We start from the raw sequence: 19,914 nt of genomic DNA on the forward strand, positions 1-19,914 counted from the left end.
TTGCACCAAAAAACAAACAACCAGCAAATGATTTCACTTCTTAAAAAAAAAAAAAGAATTTACACTTAAAATATGGGATGAGGTGGGATTCCCTCCTTTTTAAAAATTTTTCTAGAGCTACTAAAAAACTTGCATTTATAAAATAGTTGATAAAAATATTCCTCTGGATTGTACAAGAAGGGAAATAGGGCCCACTGACAGGACTGGGTGTGTGGTATTAATCAGACTTGGCTTCTTTCTTTTCTGCTTCATCAGAGGCTGGGCTCTCCTCATTTTCAGTCTCTCCATTTTCTGCAGGTAAGTCTTCTTTAGTCTCTTGGTTGGCCACTTCCACCTGTTTTCTCCTTGCTCTTCTTTTCCCTTTTGTTTGCACTTTTTTGTCTGAAGATTTATCTTTTCCTGCTGCCATTTTGGCTTCAATTCAGTTCAGTCGCTCAGTTGTGTCCGACTCTTTACAACCCCATGAACCTCAGCACTCCAGGCCTCCCTGTCCATCACCAACTCCGGAGCGTACCAAAACTCATGTCCATCCAGTCGGTGATGCCATCCAATCATCTCATCTTCTGTCATCCCCTTCTTCTCCTGCACTCAATCTTTCCCAGCATCAGGGTTTTTCAAATGAGACAGCTCTTCGCATCAGGTGGCGAAGAGTATTGGAGTTTCAGCTTCAACATCAGTCCTTTCAAAGAACACCCAGGGCTGATCTCCTTTAGGATGGACTGGTTGGATCTCGTTGCAGTCCAAGGGACTCTCAAGAGTCTTCTCCAACCCCACAGTTGAAAAGCATCAATTCTTTGGTGCTCAACTTTCTTAATAGTACAACTCTCACATCCATACATGACTACTGGAAAAACCATACCCTTGACTAGATGGACCTTTGTTGACAAAGTAATGTCTCTGCTTTTTAATATGCTCTTTGGCTTAGTTTCCACTTTTGCAGGAGCCGGTTTAGCGGACAACCTCCCGGATCTCCTCTTGGGCTCCTCCTTTGCCGACCCCTCGGTGGAGCAGACCTTCCTCTTGGGCATCTTGGTGTCGGGGCAGGCAAGAACCTGCCTGAGGGCCGTGGTGAGCCTAGAGCCTTTGCGAAGCTGAGTAGCCTGACCTCTGCTGCTCCTCCCGCCGCCCGAGCTCACAATTGCCATTTTATACGTATGTAATTCCAAATAATATTCAGCAGTTTTTGCTGTTGGATAGTTTTAGTAACTGCATCAGAAAATGTAAGACTTGTCAGTGATCCTTAGATTATTTATAATGGCAGATTAAAATTTTATTACTAGTATGATGAAAAATCATTACTTCTTTCTCCTTCTCTGAGAAACTGCCTCAACAAGGAAAATAATAAAAGCATAAATGCAAACTTCATTTTAAAATCTGACCTCTGAAATATAGATCATCAAATAGAAAAAGACTCTGGAATTAGAGAAGGCCAGACAGGTGTGGAACAATGCAGGAAAAGGATGCCCACTACAGCAAATAGCTGACAGAACCGCTATCTCTCTGTGAATATGGCCTGCGGTGAATTATCTGACTCATTTAGAACAACAGGAACAGGAAATGAGGCATTATCAATGGAAGAGTTCCTAACCCTGAAATGACTTCTAGAAAAAGCTAAGAAGAAACCACTGAGCTAAATGATATTTGAAAGATACAGTCTATTGTTTGATCACTAGACATGAGTGAGACTGCACTGTGAAAAGACTTAATGTAGAAAATCTTAGTTGACAACATAAAATTATAGCCTAAAAAGCTCACTTCTACACACAACCCTGGGTCTGAAGGAACATTCATTTCTTAATTTCATTTTATTTTATATTGGAGTATTGTTAATTTACAATATTGAATAGAATTCCCTGTGCTGTACAGTAGGTCCTTGTTGATTATCTCTTTCATATATAGTAGTATATATACGTTAATGCCAAACTCCTATTTACTCCTCCCCCTGTTTTTCTGTTTGGTGACCATAAGTTTGTTTTCTCTGTCTATGGGTCTGTTTCTGTTCTGTAAATAAGTTCATTTGTATCACTTGTATGTAGAATCTTTAAAAAAATGCATTACTATTAAGTAGACTCCAGACTTCATTTAGATTTGACCAGTTATTCCCTTAGTGTCCTCTTTCTGTCCCAGGATCCAATCTAGGATGCCACATATTGCATTTACTGTTACGTCTCACCATCTTCTGCTCTGTGACAGTTTCTGTCTCCTTTTTTCCTTTTTTAAAATGATGTTGATAGTTTGAGGCATACTGTGAGGTATTTTACAGAATGTCCCTCGGTTTGTGTCGATTTATTATTTTTCTCATGATTAGAGTGGGGCTGTGGGTTTTTGGAAAGAACACAGCAGAGGTACCACCTCTCTTGGTATTCTTGTCACATCGTCTCAGGGGTACATGACGTAACAGCACACTCATGGAGCATGTAGAATAGTGAGGAACCAGAAACACATGCTCAAAAACAGGAATAAATTTAGTATCTTGTTATATCTGTATACAGGGATATTTCATAGGCATTTTAAATTATGATGTAGATTAATATTTCTAAACACAAAATAGTAGATTGCAAAGCAGGAGACATAGTAAGATTTCATTTAGTAATTACAAAATATCTTTATGAATATATGGTTTATTTTTATTTATTTATTTATTTAATTTTATTTTTACTTTATTTTACTTTACAATATTGTATTGGTTTTGCCATACATGCCTAACAACAACCCTACAGGAAAGATGCTGTGGTCCCAAATCTGCCTCCAAGGGCCCTGAGCCCCCTGACTGTAATAGCTGTGTACCGTTCCCCAACAAGAGCCAGTGTCCACACCCACATGGAGGTTGACCCTAGTACCTGGGAAGCAGAAAAACATTCTCCACCAGAAGGAGTATCTGTTTTTCAATGCGTGATCCAAGTGATGGGGCTAATGATATCTCCTAGATTTATTGCAAAGAGTTAACAGGATAACAGGTATGAAAGTAGTTGACAGAAAAGGTAATTGTAGATGTTGGCCATGGGAAGAGTAGGTCATATGGCAGAGGGCATTCTGCTGAGAAAAATCCTGTTCTTCCTTTAAATACCTTTTGTAGGCACATAGGCTCACTTTTTCAGATTTAACCCTCTGACTGTTGGTTGCCTGAGCTCATAGTCTAGAGGCCGCCCTTTCCACAAACAGGACCTAACTAAACATAAAAGCTTTGCACAGCAAAGGAAAGCCATAAACAAGATGAAAACACAGCCCTCAGTATGGCAGAAAATATTTGCCAATGAAGCAACTGACAAAGGGTTAATCACCAAAATATACGAACACCTCATGCGATTCAATATCAAAAAAATAAACACCCAGTCCAAAAATGGGTGGAAGACCTAAATAGATAGTTCTCCAGATAAAGAGAAAAGGACATTTCAGTGATGGCTAAAATCACCTTTCTTTGTGCCAATTTTTCCATTTCCAGAGCAAGAATTTTACCTTTTCTCAAAACAGGTGCCATGGTAATACCCCTATGCTGACCCCTAAAATAAGAAAATTTGGAAAATCAGGAGAAAAATAAAAGCATTAGTATTGACATCTTAAAGATGGTTACTGGTGTGTGACATAAAATATCTTTCATTTTGTGATCACAGTTACTTTTTTGAGTAATTATATGGGTAGAGGAACATATCAGAGGAAAGAAATTTTTGGTGTGGTCAATTAACATTGCACCACTATGAAGGTGATTGATAACTAGATCTCTTGGTCTTCTTGGTTAATAGTGGTTTTACTGCTGTCAGTAAAGAGCTGCTTTTAACCCCTTAAGATTAAGAGAATATCTAGTTAGCATAATGAAAAGAAAATATTGCAATTAACTGAGGAATGTAAGTAAAATTTGGCCATGTATGATCTAGTATATAGTGCATACTGTAAATTATTTTTAGTGTTGCTTCAGTTCAGTTCATTTCAGTTCCGTCACTCAGTCATGTCTGACTCTTTGTGACCCCATGGACTGCAGCATGCCAGACCTCCCTGTCCATCACAACTCCTGGAGTTTACTCAAACTCATGTCCTTTGAGTAGGTGATGCTATCCAACCATCTCATCCTCTGTCGTCTCCGTCTCCACCCGCCTTCAATCTTTCCAGTATTAGGGTCTTTTCAAATGAGTCAGTTCTTTGCATCAGGTGGCCAAAGTATTGGAGTTTCAGCTTCAACATCAGTCCTTCCAATGAACATTCAGGACTGCTTTCCTTTAAGATGGACTGGTTGGATCTCGTTGCAGTCCAAGGGACTCTCAGGAGTCTTTTCCAACACCACAGTGTTGGTGCCTCAGTTTATGTGTCATCATACATTAGTTATTCATTAACGCATTAGATTTGATAATAATTTTTATATATTTCCACAACATAAATTGTCTACATATAAAGGTTGTAAAGGACACATTTCCATAATAGAAATTTCTGGGAGGAAGAATCAGTGTCCTATTGTTTCCACAGAACTTTCTTTTTCCCAATCAGTCTCTTTATGGCCCCCTTGAACTCCTTATTCCTTAGAGTATAGATCTGTGGGTTCATGCTGAGAGTAACAGTGGAATGACAGGTACTGAGAAGTTTACCTCATTTTGATTTGGACTGTTTCCTGGCTGGATGTACATATAGATAACAGTTCCGTAGAAGATGGATACCACAATGAGATGGGAGGAACAGGTCCCAAATGCTTTTTGCCTTCCCGTTGCAGATTTGATCTTGAGCACAGCTACAGCAATGAAGCCGTAAGAAACCAGAATGAGAAGAAGAGGAGCAAGAGCTATAATCAGGCACGTGGCGAATGTGGTTACCTCCATGGCTGTCGTGTCCACACATGCAATCTTGATCATTGCAGACATTTCACAAAAGAAGTGATCCAGGTGGTGATTTCCACATCGAGGAAGACTCATGGCATAGGGGGAAAGTATCATGCAGTTAATAACACCAACCACCCAGGCAGTGCCCACAAGGCCCTGGCAAAGTTGGGAGTTCATTATGGTCATATAGTGCAGAGGCTTGCAGACAGCACTGAACCTGTCATAAGACATCACAGCCAGAAGGATACATTCAACTGAGCAGAGAACCATATCAGTGAAAAGTTGGAAAGCACAGCCACCAAAGGTAATTCTCTTGTCTTTGCCCCAGATATTGACCAACATTTGAGGGACTATGTTTGTGGTATAACAGAGATCCAAAGTGGCCAAACTTCTAAGGAAGTAATACTTGGGAGTTTGGAGATTGTCATCGAGAAAAGATAGCAGGATGATGGCCATATTTCCAATCAGGGCAATGATGTAGAAGAAAAATACCACCCCCAAAATAATCATCTCATCTGAGGCTGGCCTGCGAATCCAAGGAGTAGCTGTCATTGATCATTCTTTTTCTTCTTTCTTAATAGCAATTCTGAAAGTAGAATAATCAATATAGTAGAAATCATATGGGTGTATTCAGAAACTTCACTATCAGATTCAAATCAGGATTATATGAATGATATAGATATGATATAGTTTTATTATCAAACACATAAATGTATTTCTTCAATGGTACAAATAAAATAAAATTTAAGGTATAATAGTTAAGTGATAGATCATTATATAAATTTTTGAATATCAAATGAAATGTCCAAATGTAGATTATAATGTAAAATTGATAAAACCTAGAAATCTACATCAATGACTGGAGTGTATAAAAGAGAACTTTGCTCAATTTAATGTCATTTAATGTGATTCTTCACTGGAATAATTTCCTCTGTGCCCATAATATAGCATAGCAGTGCATGCTAGAAGATGAAGAATTTAAATCAGTAACTTTGTTTTATCTTTTAAAATATAGTTATTTTTATATAGATTCCATTAAGAAACAAAGACATTAATATTAAATAAAACAATAACTTCTGATTCTGTCTGATTTTAACATCTATATTTTAATTTTGTCAGTTTTATTGAGATATAATTGACATAGAGCATTGTATAAGTTTAAGTTGTACAGCATAATGATATATCATGAAATGATGACCACAGTAAGTTTAGTGTACATTCACTATCTCACAAAGATACAAAATAAAAGAAATTAAAAATATTTTTTCTTGCCCTGAGAACTCTGAGGATTTATTCTCTTAAAAACTTTAATATATAACATACAGCAATATTAATTATATTAATCTTGTTGTGCATTACATCCTTATAACTTATTTATATTATAATTGGAAATGTGTACATTTTGAGCACTTTTATTCAGTTCTCTCCTACCCCATACCCTGCCCCTAATAACAACAAATCTGATATCTGTTTCTATGAGTTTGTTGAAATATAGCTGAACTACAACACAGAATGTGTTCTTGGTGCACAGCATATTTTTAAATATTTCAAAATGATCACCACAGTAAATCTAGTTACCATTTATCATCATATGAAGCTATTACACAGCTATTGACTATAGGCTTCACACTGTACATTTTATACCCATGATGCATTTATTTTGTAACTGTAAATTTGTACCTTAATTTCCCTCAGCTACTTTTTCCTCCCTCCAACCCCCTCCCATCTGGCAACTACCTATTTGTTCTCTGTATCTTGGACTCTGTTTCTGTTTAGTCATGTCTGTATATTTGTACTATTTTTTAGATTTCACATGTCAGTGAAATCACACTGTCTTTCTCTATCTGATTTGTTTCACTTTTCATAATATGCTCTAGGCCCATCTATGTTGTCTCAAATGGCAAGATATAATTCTTTGTCTAAGTAATAGTCCATGGTATATATATTCCATATCTTATTTATCTATCCATCTACTAATGGGTATGTAGGCTGATTCCATGTCTCGGAAATTGTAAATTAATCTGCAAATGAACATAAGGGTGCATATATCTTTTCTTGGGGGGTGGGGTGGTTGGAGGTACTTCTTTAGTTTTTAATTTTTAAATTAACTTTTATTGGATTTCCAATGTTATGTTAGTTTCTACTGTAGAGCAAAGTGAATCAGTTTTACATATATCTTTTTGAACTAGTGATTCTTTTTTCCTTTGGATAAATACCCAGGAGTAGAATTTCTGGATTATATGGTAGTTCTATTTATTTTCTGAGACAATGTTTTGCTCTAGAATTTTTTTTTTTAATTTTAATTTTCTGGTTTTAAGTTTCTGAGGAATTTCCGTATGTTTTTCACTGTGGCTAAACCAACATACATTTCCACCAACAGTGCATGAGTGTTCCCTTTTATCTATATCCTCACCAACATTTGTTATTTGTTGTCCATCTGATAATAGCCATTCTGATAGGTGTGAGGAGATATCTCATTGTGGTTTTGATTTGCCTCTATCTGATGGCTAGTGGTTCTGAGCATCTTTTGAGTGTAAGTCATCTGTATGGAGTTTTTTTGGAAAATGTCTGTTTAGGTTCTCTACCCATTTTTTAAATCAGGTTTTTTGAGTTATGCTTTCTTTGTAAATTTTGAATATTAACTTCCTGTCACATATATTGTTTGCAAATATTTTCTCCCATTCAGTAGGCAGTCTTTTTGTTTTGTTGATAGTTTCTTTTGTTGTGGAAAGGATTTTTTTGTTTGATGTAGTCCCCCCTTAAAAATTTTGCCTTTGTTTCCCTTGCTTGAGGAGATATAGCAAAAAGAATTAAAATTTGCCATGTCCAGCAGTATGGATGGACTTGGAGGGCATTATTCTATGTGAAATAGGTCAGATAAAGACAGGCAAATATTGTATGATATCACTTATGTGAGGGATCTAAAAAACATGAAAACTAGTGACTGAGGCAAAAAAGAAGCCGACTCACAGATACAGAGAGCAAACTAGTAGTTATCAGTGAGTAGAGGAAAGTGGAAAGTGCAATATAGGCATAGGGATAAAAACGGTTTCTATGTGATTTTATGGAATGATGTATTTGTGAAACTTTTGAAAGCTGTAAAGTACTACAAAATTTAAAGAAACTTTCTTTTAATAAAAAGAATCTAGGTATACTAGTAACATATAATGCACGTAAAAAGAAACCATAACCATTATTCTTAGAGGGATAAACTAATATGCCAATAATGATGAAGTTAAATATCGTAAATTTAAGGATGAATTCTCTTCCATAAAACTGTTTGCTTTCCCCAAAATTGAAGTAATGCATTTATGTAATTTTTAAAAGAGAAAAGAGTACTAATAACTATATGTGACAATCACTAGGTTTTCATTTTCTACAGAGAAATTCAATTTCTTTAGCCTTTGAGAATTTAAGTTTATATCCCACCATGGAATTTCATATGACCATTTTCCTCACCCCAGAGAGTTTTATATCTCTGAAAATTGTTTTAAAAGAGTAAGTGAAAATTTGGATATTAGCTAAAATTATCCATAGATTTGACAACTGATATTTTAATTTTTGTCTCCAAAATTTAAGTTTTGTGAGGGTCTTGGTGAGGAAAACCAAACTTTTCTCTTTGTTACAGTCTAGTAGTAGGTAAAGGTAATTATCAAATGATCACTTAGAGGGATAAATGCCCCAAATGAGAGGTTTGGTGAGCAAGTAAATTTGTGGGTATTTGATTAAATCAGGGAGACCACAAAAAAGATCTTCTAATAAATGATGAGATCTGAGCAATTAGTAATTAGATACAGATGGGTGGGAAGAGTATTTTAGGTGGAAGGATTTGTTGTAGTTCAGTTGCTCAGTTGTGTCCAACTCTTTGCGACCCCATGTTCTGCAGCATGCCAGGCCTGGCAGGATAAGAATACTGAAATATTCTGTGCTTTAAGGAAAAATGCTCAGTGCAAGACAGAAGGCTATATGGCTGGGAAATAAACTTTTATGTTTAACTCATGAGCAATGGAAAGCCATAATAATCTCTAGTGCAAGTAGGAAGAGTGGAATGATCATATGTGCATTGAAATGATGGCCCTGGCTGTATTTCCTAGAGTGTTGCAGAGTTGGCAGGAATGCATAAAGATAGACTGGGTAATAAGGTGAAAGTGAAAGTGAAGTTGCTCACTCTGTCCGACTCTTTGCGACCCCATGGACTGTAGCCTACCAGGTTCCTCCCTCCATGGGATTCTCCAGGCAAGAGTACTGGAGTGGGTTGCCATTTCCTTCTCCAGGGTAATAAGGTAGGTCTAGATAAAAGAGGATGGAACCAGGAGTGTGAAGATGGAAAAGAATGGAGGGGTGGGAGGTACAAAAGAGGAATCACTGATTTGTCTTGGTAATGGTTTTGATATGGAAAATTAAGCAGGGGATGGTTTAAGATATGGCTAATGGTTTCTGATTTGCAAATTCACAACAAGTGAATCCATTCACTAAAATAGTGAGCTTTAGAAGGCTTTGTGGTGGAGAGCAGGTGTTCAACTTTTGGTTGTGTTGAGCTGGAAATGTCTATCATATATTCAAAAAGTGATGGCAGTGATACAAAATGGTTGGGAAAATTTTTTTAAAGGCACCTATACTAAAATATAATGGTATTCATTCGTTTACAGTGTCTTGAAATGCTTATTGCTTTCTTTTTGTGCTATACAAACATTTTAAACTCCATATAATTAAATTTTTTCCCTTTCCCATTTATTTGAAATGTCACATTTAGTAAACACATGCTTATATTCTGCCATACTCTACTTGTGTTTTTAGATAGTTTGTGCTACTGCTACATTCTGTGCTCTAAGTATTCTGCTTTCACAACTGGATAAAGTCCAAACTTTTCAGTTCTCATCTCCAGCCTCTTTTTGTATGTGTTTTGTAACCTATTCTCTGTTGCCTAAAATGTTGTCCCATCTATGCCCTTACATTACTAACTGGAAGTAATCATTTAAGTATGTGAGTTTAAGAGTTGTTTCCTCTGCAAACTGGAATGTTTTTTAGTAGAAGAACTCTGTTTTCTCTCTGGTCTAGTGCTACCTAGTGATCAATAAATACTTATTGAGTGACTACCTACGTTGAAGGTCAGGAACAGTGGCGGTAAGGAGATACCCCTCGTCCAAGGTAAGGAGCAGTGGCTGTGCTTTGCTGGAGCAGCCGTGAAGAGATACCCCACATGCAAGGTAAGAGAAACCCAAGTAAGATGGTAGGTGTTAAAAGAGGGCATCAGAGGGCAGACACACTGAAACTATGCTCACAGAAACCTAGTCAGTCTAATCACACTAGGACCACAGCCTTGTCTAACTCAATGAAACCAAGCCATGCCTGCGGGGCAACGCAAGATGGGCGGGTCATGGTGGAGAGGTCTGACAGAACATGGTCCACTGGAGAAGGGAATGGCAAGCCACTTCGGTATTTTGGCCTTGAGAACCCCATGAACAGTATGAAAAGGCAAAATGATAGGATACCAAAAGAGGAACTCCCCAGGTCATTAGATGCCCAATATGCTACTGGAGATCAGTGGAGAAATAACTCCAGAAAGAACAAAGGGATGGAGCCAAAGCAAAAACAATACCCAGCTGTGGATGTGACTGGTGATAGAAGCAAGGTCCGATGCTGTAAAGAGCAATATTGCATAGGAACCTGAAATGTCAGGTCCATGAATCAAGGCAAATTGGAAGTGGTCAAACAAGAGATGGCAAGGGTGAATGTTGACATTCTAGGAATCAGCGAACTAAAATGGACTGGAATGGGTGAATTTAACTCAGATGACCATTATATCTACTACTGCGGGCAGGAATCCCTCAGAAGAAATGGAGTAGCCATCATGGTCAACAAAAGAGTCTGAAATGCAGTACTTGGATGCAGTCTCAAAAACGACAGAATGATCTCTGTTTGTCTCCAAGGCAAACCATTCAATATCACAGTCATCCAGGTCTATGCCCCAACCAGTAACACTGAAGAAGCTGAAGTTGAACAGTTTTATGAAGACCTACAAGACCTTTTAGAACTAGCACCCAAAAAAGATGTCCTTTTCATTATAGGGGACTGGAATGCAAAAGTAGGAAGTCAAGAAACACCTGGAGTAACAGGCAAATTTGGCTTTGGAATATGGAATGAAGCAGGGCAAAGACTAATAGAGTTTTGCCAAGAAAATGCACTGGTCATAGCAAACACCCTCTTCCAACAACACAAGAGAAGACTCTACACATGGACGTCACCAGATGGTCAACACCAAAATCAGATTGACTATATTCTATGCAGCCAAAGATGGAGAAGCTCTATAGAGTCAACAAAAACAAGACCAGGAGCTCACTGTGGCTCAGATCATGAACTCCTTAGTACCAAATTCAGACTCAAATTGAAGACAGTAGGGAAAACCGCTAGACCATTCAGGGATGACCTCAATCAAATCCCTTATGATTATACAGTGGAAGTGAGAAATAGATTTAAGGGCCTAGATCTGATAGATAGAGTGCCTGATGAACTATGGAATGAGGTTCGTGACATTGTACAGGAGACAGGGATCAAGACCATTCCCATGGGAAAAAAATGCAAAAAAGCAAAATGGCTGTCTGGGGAGGCCTTACAAATAGCTGTGAAAAGAAGAGAGGCGAAAAGCAAAGGAGAAAAGGAAAGATATCAGCATCTGAATGCACAGTTCCAAAGAATAACAAGAAGAGATAAGAAAGCCTTCTTCAGTGATCAATGCAAAGAAATAGAAGAAAACAACAGAATGGGAAAGACTAGAGATCTCTTCAAGAAAATTAGAGATACCAAGGGAACATTTCATGCAAAGATGGGCTCAATAAAGGACAGAAATGGTATGGACCTAACAGAAACAGAAGATATTAAGAAGAGGTGGCAAGAATACTCAGAAGAACTGTGCAAAAAAGATCTTCACGACCCAGATAATCATGATGGTGTGATCACTAATCTAGAACCAGATATCTTGGAATGTGAAGTCAAGTGGGCCTTAGAAAAAATCATTACAAACAAAGCTAGTGGAGGTGATGGAATTCCAGTTGAGCTGTTTCAAATCCTGAAAGATGATGCTGTGAAAGTGCTGCACTCAATATGCCAGCAAATTTGGAAAACTCAGCAGTGGCCACAGGACTGGAAAAGGTCAGTTTTCATTCCAATCCCAAAGAAAGGCAATGCCAAAGACTGCTCAAACTACCGCACAATTGCACTCATCTCACATGCTAGTAAAGTAATGCTCAAAATTCTCCAAGCCAGGCTTCAACAATATGTGAACCGTGAATTCCCTGATGTTCAAGCTGGTTTTCAAAAAGGCAGAGGAACCAGAGATCAAATTGTCAACATCTGCTGAATCATGGAAAAAGCAAGAGGGTTCCAAAAAAACATCTATTTCTGCTTTATTGACTATGCCAAAGCTTTTGACTGTGTGGATCACAATAAACTGTGGAAAATTCTGAAAGATATGGGAATACCAGACCACCTAACCTGCCTCTTGAGAAATCTGTATGCAGATCAGGAAGCAACAGTTTGAACTGGACATGGAACAACAGACTGGTTCCAAATAGGAAAAGGAGTACGTCAAGGCTGTATATTGTCACCCTGCTTATTTAACTTATATGCAGAGTACATCATGAGAAATGCTGGACTGGAAGAAACACAAGCTGGAATCAAGATTCCTGGGAGAAATATCAATAACCTCAGATATGCAGATGACACCACCCTTATGGCAGAAAGTGAAGAGGAGCTAAAAAGCCTCTTGATGTGGATTCATGTCAATCTATGCCAAAACCAATACAGAATTGTAAAGTAAAAATTAAAAATAAATAAATTAATTTAAAAAAATAAAATAAAATAAAAATAAATTAAAAAAAAAAAGAAAGTGAAAGAGGAGAGTGAAAAAGTTGGCTTAAAGCTCAACATTCAGAAAACAAAGATCATGGCATCTGGTCCCATCACTTCATGGGAAATAGATGGGGAAACAGTGGAAACAGTGTCAGACTTTATTTTTTTGGGCTCCAAAATCACTGCAGATGGTGACTGCAGCCATGAAATTAAAAGATGCTTACTCCTTGAAAGAAAAGTTATGACCAACCTAGATAGTATATTCAAAAGCAGAGACATTACTTTGCCGACTAAGGTCCGTCTAGTCAAGGCTATGGTTTTTCCTGTTGTCATGTATGGATGTGAGAGTTGGACTGTGAAGAAGGCTGAGTACCAAAGAATTGGTGCTTTTGAACTGTGGTGTTGGAGAAGACTCTTGAGAGTCCCTTGGACTACAAGGAGATCCAACCAGTCCATTCTAAAGGAGATCAGTCCTGGGATTTCTTTGGAAGGAATGATGCTAAAGCTGAAGCTCCAGTACTTTGGCCACCTCATGTGAAGAGTTGACTCATTGGAAAAGACTCTGATGCTGGGAGGGATTGGGGGAAGGAGGAGAAGGAGACGACAGACGATGAGATGGCTGGATGGCATCACGGACTCGATGGACATGAGTCTGGGTGAACTCCGGGAGATGATGATGGACATGGAGGCCTGGTGTGCTGTGATTCATGGGGTCACAAAGAGTCGGACACGACTGAGCGACTGAACTGAACTGACCAAAATAAAGTGAATTAATTCAGATCAATGTTAGAAAAATTTCCTGTTAACATTTTTATAAATAGCATCATAATTTACGGCAGAGCTGTGTGCTCGGTGCAGAGCTTGGGACAAGTAAGATTTGGGGAATGAAGGAAGAAAGGAGAAAAAATGCAATTCACCAGAAATAAAGGAATGAATTAAAAAGAAGGTTGGAAATAAAATTCAACTGAGGGCTTCCTTGATGGCCCAGTGGTTAAGAACCCACTTGGCAATGCAAGGGACACTGGTTTGATCCCTGACCTGGGAAGATCCCATGTGCCACAGAGCAACTAAGCCTGTGTGCCTCAACGACTGAAGCCCACATGCCCTAGAATTTGTGCTCCACAAGAGAAGCCACTGCAATGAGAAGTCCTCTCATCACAACTGCAGTGTAGGCACTGCTTGCTGCAACTAGAGAAAGCCTGTGTGTAGCAACGAAGACCCAGCATAGTGAAAAATAAATATTTAAAAATTCAACTGATATGTCCAGTTTCTAGGCTTAGATGCACACACTTAGCTAGTTTAAAGCTATTACTAGATTTGAGACAGACTACATGCTTGGAACATTTCTGAAGGGTGCATATGAGGACTTGTGTGCAATGGGAAAACTTCTTACTTATGATTGCTGGTTATTTAGTCAGAAAGATGTGGAAATCCCTAACCAAGGTAATAGACAAGATAGTTCCCTAACATGTAGTATATAAGTGGGAAGGTAAACCATCCAAGTGTTCTGAATAGTCAGGCATTGACAGGAGGGAATTAGCATGACTTGGCCTCAAAAACAAAGTACACTGAGGAACCTTATAGAAAGCAAAAGAATGTTTAATTAAAAAAAAAAATTATGGTCCAAGCATTACTTCCTGAAGCAAGGAAGACTACTCTAACTGTTGGCCTAATTCCATAAACTTGTAAGAGCCTGAAAAATAGAAAATTCAGTTTGAACTTTATTACTATTTTCAAGAGAAAATGAGACTTGAAGATTCTCATCATGATGGAACACTTTACTTCTTAAAGTAAAATGTTAACAGCATCAGCCTCTTAAAGGCCTCCTTCATATCTTTATTTCTAAGGCTATAGATGAGGGGGTTCAACATGGGTGTGAATATCCCATAGAAGAGGGAAACGATTTTCCCCCAGTCCTTAGAGGTGGAAGAAGGTGGTTGTAGATACATATATATGCTTGTTCCAAAAAAGAGAAAGACTACAACCATGTGAGATCCACACGTCCCAAAAGCTTTCCGTCGTCCTTCTGCCGATTTGATTCTTAATACTGCTTGAGCTATGAAACCATAGGAGATGAGGATCAATGCCACTGGAATTAGCAGAATTAACACACTGAAGAAAAAAAGCTCAGCAACAATAGGCTTTGTGTCAGCACAGGACAACTTGAGAAGGGCAGGAACCTCACAGAAAAAGTGGTCCACTTCTTGATGACCACACCGTGGCATGTTAAGGGTCAAGGAGGACTGCAGCACTGAGTTGCTGAAGCCAGTGAACCAGGACAAGGCTATCATCCTCAAGCAGAACCAAGGGTTCATGATGACAACATAGTGGAGGGGTCTACAAATCGCCACATACCTGTCAAAGGACATAACAGCAAGGAGGAGACACTCAGTAGCACCCAGGGCCAGGAAGATGATGAGCTGGGCCACACAGCCAGCATAGCTGATGGTCTTCTTGTTGTGAGAAATATTTGTCAATATATGAGGGACTGTGCTTGTGGTGTAACAGAGATCTAAGATGGACAGATTAGCAAGAAAGAAATACATGGGTGTGTGAAGCTTGGGATCCAGAATGCACACCATCATGATGGACACATTGCCAAAGATGGTGGTTGTGTATGATATTAATAGTAACACAAAAAGGGGCTTTTGCAGCCAGGGCTTGTCTGAAAAGCCAAGTAGTACAAATTCTTTCATGGAGCTCTCATTTGCCCAATTCATGATGATGCACTTATTCTCATTCCTAAAAAATATAAAATAGTAAAGTGGTCAATAGATAATTATTGACTACTCTTATTGAACAGGACTGAATTTAGGATAATTATAGTGAATCATTCAATGCCAAATATTTAGTCAATTAGATAGAATCCTGTGAAATATAATATGTGTATCATATGGTTAGAAAACAAGTCTTCTATTTTTGTATTTATGTTTGACTTTATGAAGCAAATCATCACATTTAAATGCCAACAATATGACCTTGTATTGTAAAACATGGACAGTTACATGTGCTCAATTCATTCAATTCTTCTTCCTTTCCTTAACTTCTAATTTACCTTAATAAGTATTTTAAGAATATATGCTGTTTTAATCAAATAATTTTTAATTCAAGCTCAAAATGCTGAGCAATATAGAGGTTATAAGAGTATCATATAAATCTGAACTTGATCTAAAGAAATTATACTTGTTTTATTAGTAATTTCTTGGTATATTTTGAGTTGCCTCTCTTAAATGACATATATGAACATCCATTCCCACAAAGAGCTATCATGAGTATGAGATGCTTTGATTCATGGTAAAAAAAAAAAATTATGGTTAACTTGTAATTTATAATGATATTCAGAGTTGACATCTCCGGGCACCTTCAAATATCTTGATGAAAATTGTAAAATGCATAAGCTAATTGTTGACTTACTACCATGTGACAGGCATTGCTTAGTGAGTGAAATAATTCTAATTCTCACCAATACCCTAATAATAGATATGATCTACAATTTACTGCTACTGTGACTCATTGAGAATAAATAATTTGCACACTCTGTAATCTTGAAGCCAAGACTCAAAACCAGGATTTAAAAGCCATTCTCTTTTTTATATATACCTTAATCCCACCTAAATATAGAGAAAGCACAAAAGGAAACCACAACAGTGCTAGTCAATGGAATCAAGGAATGAAAACTCAAATAAAGTTGATTTTCTTCAATCTGTGGAAGTTTTCAGTTATTTAGTTATATAACCCAAGGGCACCTAAAGTCTTTCATCCTACTTTGCGAGTTTAAATTGTCATTAGGCTCTTGAGAATCCCTTGGACCACAAGGAGATCCAACCAGTCCATTCTGAAGGAGATCAGCCCTGGGATTTCTTTGGAAGGAATGATGCTAAAGCTGAAACTCCAGTACTTTGGCCACCTCATGTGAAGAGTTGACTCATTGGAAAAGACTCTGATGCTGGGAAGGATTGGGGGCAGGAGGAGAAGGGGACGACCGAAGATGAGATGGCTGGATGGCATCACGGACTCGATGAACTGAGTGAACTCCAGGCCATGGTGATGGACAGGGAGGCCTGGCATGCTGCGATTCATGGGGTCGCAAAAGTCGGACAGGACTGAGCGACTGAACTGAACTGAACTGAAGTGAGACCTATCCCATTTGAATTTAGTGGGATAGTGCTAAAATAGATAGTGCTGCTAGATTGACTTAAGAAAGAAGATAAAATAAGAAGAATTGACATATTTTATATCAGAATGGAATACTCCCCCCCCCCAAGTTAGTAACACTGATATATAAACTATAACTTTAGCATGGGATGCCTACATGAGAATGAATAGAGATGGTGCTAAGATCTGTAGTTCTTTCCATTAGATGTAGTTTTAATTTTGGCTTTTTAGCTACAGATACATTGTTATTTACTAAATACCAACAATACACTTTCAGTGGAAAAATAGAAAAAGATGTAAGACGACTTATTTGTGTGTACATTTAAATTTTCACATGAATAAGTTCATGCAGTGATAAAGGATAAATGCAAGATGAAAAATGTGCAGTGCTTATGGCAAAAATGGTACCTAATAATATTGAGAAAAGACTAAAACTCTAGTAAAAAAGAGCAATGTATATAAATAAACATGTTGGAGAAGAAAAAATATGATGCAAATGTGAAATTAGAAAAGATGTGTAACTTTTTCATCAATAAAGAAAAATCAAAACAGGGAAATGCTACAATATCTACTCACTAGGTAATGTTTTTTAAAAAATCGCCTTAAAAGTTAGCTTTTCAGAACATTGCCTCTGTAGCTAGAATCTCCCAGCATTTTATATCTGATCTGTATAAACAATAGTGAAAATGTTAGTTATTCAGTTGAGTCCAACTCTTTGTGACCCCATGGACGGTAGCCTGCCAGGCTCCTCTGTCCATGGGATTCTCCAGGCAAGAATACTGGAGTGGGTAGCCATTCCCTTCTCCAGGGGATCTTCCCAACCCAGGGATCGAACCCAGGTCTCTGACATTGCAGGCAGATTCTTTACTGTCTGAATATGGTTCTGGGCAAATTGGTGAATATCCTTGTGGTCAAAATTCAAAGATTCTGTATTGATAATGAGAGTTATTGTATATCTAACGCAACAATGCCTACACATCTGAATTTAGTATAGCTCTGGAACATAGTAAGCATTTAGTGAATATGAACTAGTTATCACTAATAGCATCAAGAGCATTAATCATTATCAATAAGTATTAATAGAAATAATCTATCATTATCTCCACTTTTCATGTATATGAAAAAACAGACAACCAACTTACTATTGGTGGAACCAAAACTTATTATAATTTTATAATATTATAGTATGAAATGATTAAATGTACAAGTCATTTTTTCTTTGTTTCTAGTGTAATACTGCGAACATCGTTTTTATTTAAATGATAGTCAAGTCAACGGTTACTAGGAGATATTGAGTTGCCTTTGGGCACGGGAGATAAAAATGCTTTACTCATCAGCTGTTTTTTTCCTATTTCTGTTTTTCACATCTTCTACTCAATACTGTTCCCCACATTTTATATGACACTAATGTCAGCTCATTCATTAGTTCCCTTTTTACATTATCAGAAAAATGAACTTGCCCTTTGAAAAGTATATTTTCATCCCACTGTCATCATAACACTTCTCCCATTTCTATATTCTCTACTAATTAAAAGAATCCTGAAATACTCCTAATTTTATTTATTTATTTATTTTTGCTTAAAAATCCTGCTGACTCTCTTTTTTTTTTAATGACAATATAATGGGCAAACATTCATTCAAAGGAGTGAAATGATAGCAAGTATTTTTGGAGCCACTGAAAATATTTGACCTTTATTTCATGATTCCCAAGAAGCAAACTGAACTCTGGTCACTTAATGTGAAGCAACTTAAAGACAGGGAAGTATATGAAATGATCTTGAGAGATCTTTCCCACTCAATGGTAATAACATAATTCTCGTCAGTAGACATCACTCACCTTTTGTTTTTTCTTGTGTTGAGAAGATGTCTGCCCCATTCTTTGTGCCATGTTTTGAAGGAAGTTTAGCCCAAAGACAAGATGAAAAATGCAGTGACTTTTTGACATTTCACCTCTTGTGAATTTCTTATTCAGCTACATTTTGCCCATAGACTGATAATGAAATTAGCACATAATTGGACTGCTTCAAAAACATATGAGAAAAGTTCATATGTTGAGGTAAAAGTATATTATAGTGTCTTCAGTCATTCAGGTGTTTTTGATTGAGCCTGGCTCTTTTCACCAAATTCCTAATACAATGAGAAGCTGATTTTATAAATACCAGCAACACTGACAGAGTCATGGAGAGAGGGTTTAACCTTTAACTGAAGGGCTTACCATTCATACAATGCTCTGTGCTCTTTTAGCCCTAGGGATTCCAGAGTCCCTCAAGTTTAATTGGTCATTGTGTCCAGAGTGAAACCATGTGAACTCTATTCCCACATGTACAGGTAGCATAATACTGGCCCATAGGTGGTTCACACATATTAAAAACTAGATTGAAAATAAATCATGAGGCATAATACTAATCATGAAAAATAAGCTTGGAATTGTTTAATCAGAAAAATACAAGTCTACATGAACTTTTAATCCATTCTTTTAAATAGTCTCAGGGTCAAATACTGAGACCACAAATGGTATATATGGGATAATAGTATTTCTATTGTTATTGGTTTTGTGATGAATGTGTTTGGTCAAAATCTGCTAGAGAGCTCCATGTTAAAAAAAAATATATCATACAAAGTTCCAACATAAAAATTAACACATAAATTTAAGGTTAGCATGAATTCACTGGAGCAGAATCACACAGTCAAAGGCTTTGGCATAGTCAATAAAGCAGAAATAGATGTTTTTCTGGAACTCTCTTGGATCCAGATCATGAATTTCCATGATCCAGAGGATGTTGGCAATTTGATCTCTGGTTCCTCCACCTTTTCTAAAACCAGCTTGAACATCTGGAAGTTCACAGTTCACGTATTGCTGAAGCCTGGCTTGGAGAATTTTGAGCATTACTTTACTAGCATGTGAAATGAGTGCAATTGTGCAGTAGTTTGAGCATTCATTGGCATTGCCTTTCTTTGGCATTGGCCTGAAAACTGACATTTTCCAGTCCTGTGGCCACTGCTGAGTTTTCCAAATTTGCTGGCATATTGAGTGCAGCACTTTCACAGCATCATCTTTCGGATTTGAAATAGCTCAACTGGAATTCCATCACCTCCACTAGCTTTGTTC

At 37.5% G+C, this 19,914-nt stretch overlaps 2 protein-coding genes and 1 pseudogene across 2 annotated transcripts; all 3 read right to left on the reverse strand.

Annotated features, from left to right (window-relative positions):
* Window positions 1-215: 215 nt before the first annotated feature.
* Window positions 216-1,028, reverse strand: LOC120870462 (non-histone chromosomal protein HMG-14-like). Its single transcript, XM_040250122.1, has 2 exons — window positions 913-1,028; window positions 216-407 (listed from the first exon to the last, which is right to left on the reverse strand). Exons 1-2 carry the CDS (start codon window positions 1,026-1,028, stop codon window positions 218-220), a joined length of 306 nt encoding a protein of 101 aa, XP_040106056.1. The 3' UTR covers window positions 216-217.
* A 3,412-nt stretch (window positions 1,029-4,440) lies between these two features.
* On the reverse strand, window positions 4,441-6,336 carry LOC120869742 (annotated as a pseudogene).
* Window positions 6,337-14,428: 8,092 nt separating this feature from the next.
* Window positions 14,429-15,370, reverse strand: LOC120870370 (putative olfactory receptor 2B3). The gene has a single exon (XM_040250029.1). It carries the CDS (start codon window positions 15,368-15,370, stop codon window positions 14,429-14,431), a length of 942 nt encoding a protein of 313 aa, XP_040105963.1.
* Between the last annotated feature and the right edge of the window lie 4,544 nt (window positions 15,371-19,914).

The sequence above is a fragment of the Oryx dammah genome, unplaced genomic scaffold, assembly GCF_014754425.2.
Source record: "Oryx dammah isolate SB20612 unplaced genomic scaffold, SCBI_Odam_1.1 HiC_scaffold_11, whole genome shotgun sequence".
In the NCBI taxonomy this organism is placed as follows: Eukaryota; Metazoa; Chordata; class Mammalia; order Artiodactyla; family Bovidae; genus Oryx; species Oryx dammah.

What these genes read in the sequence shown, in the direction of transcription:
- LOC120870462 (XM_040250122.1), bottom strand. Translation starts at nt 1,028, where the DNA reads ATGCCCAAGAGGAAGGTCTGCTCCACCGAGGGGTCGGCAAAGGAGGAG. An exon ending in GTGGAAACTAAGCCAAAGAG is followed by an intron (nt 408 to 912) that starts CATATTAAAAAG and finishes TGAAGCCAAAAT; the next exon opens with GGCAGCAGGAAAAGATAAAT.
- LOC120870370 (XM_040250029.1), bottom strand. Translation starts at nt 15,370, where the DNA reads ATGAATTGGGCAAATGAGAGCTCCATGAAAGAATTTGTACTACTTGGC.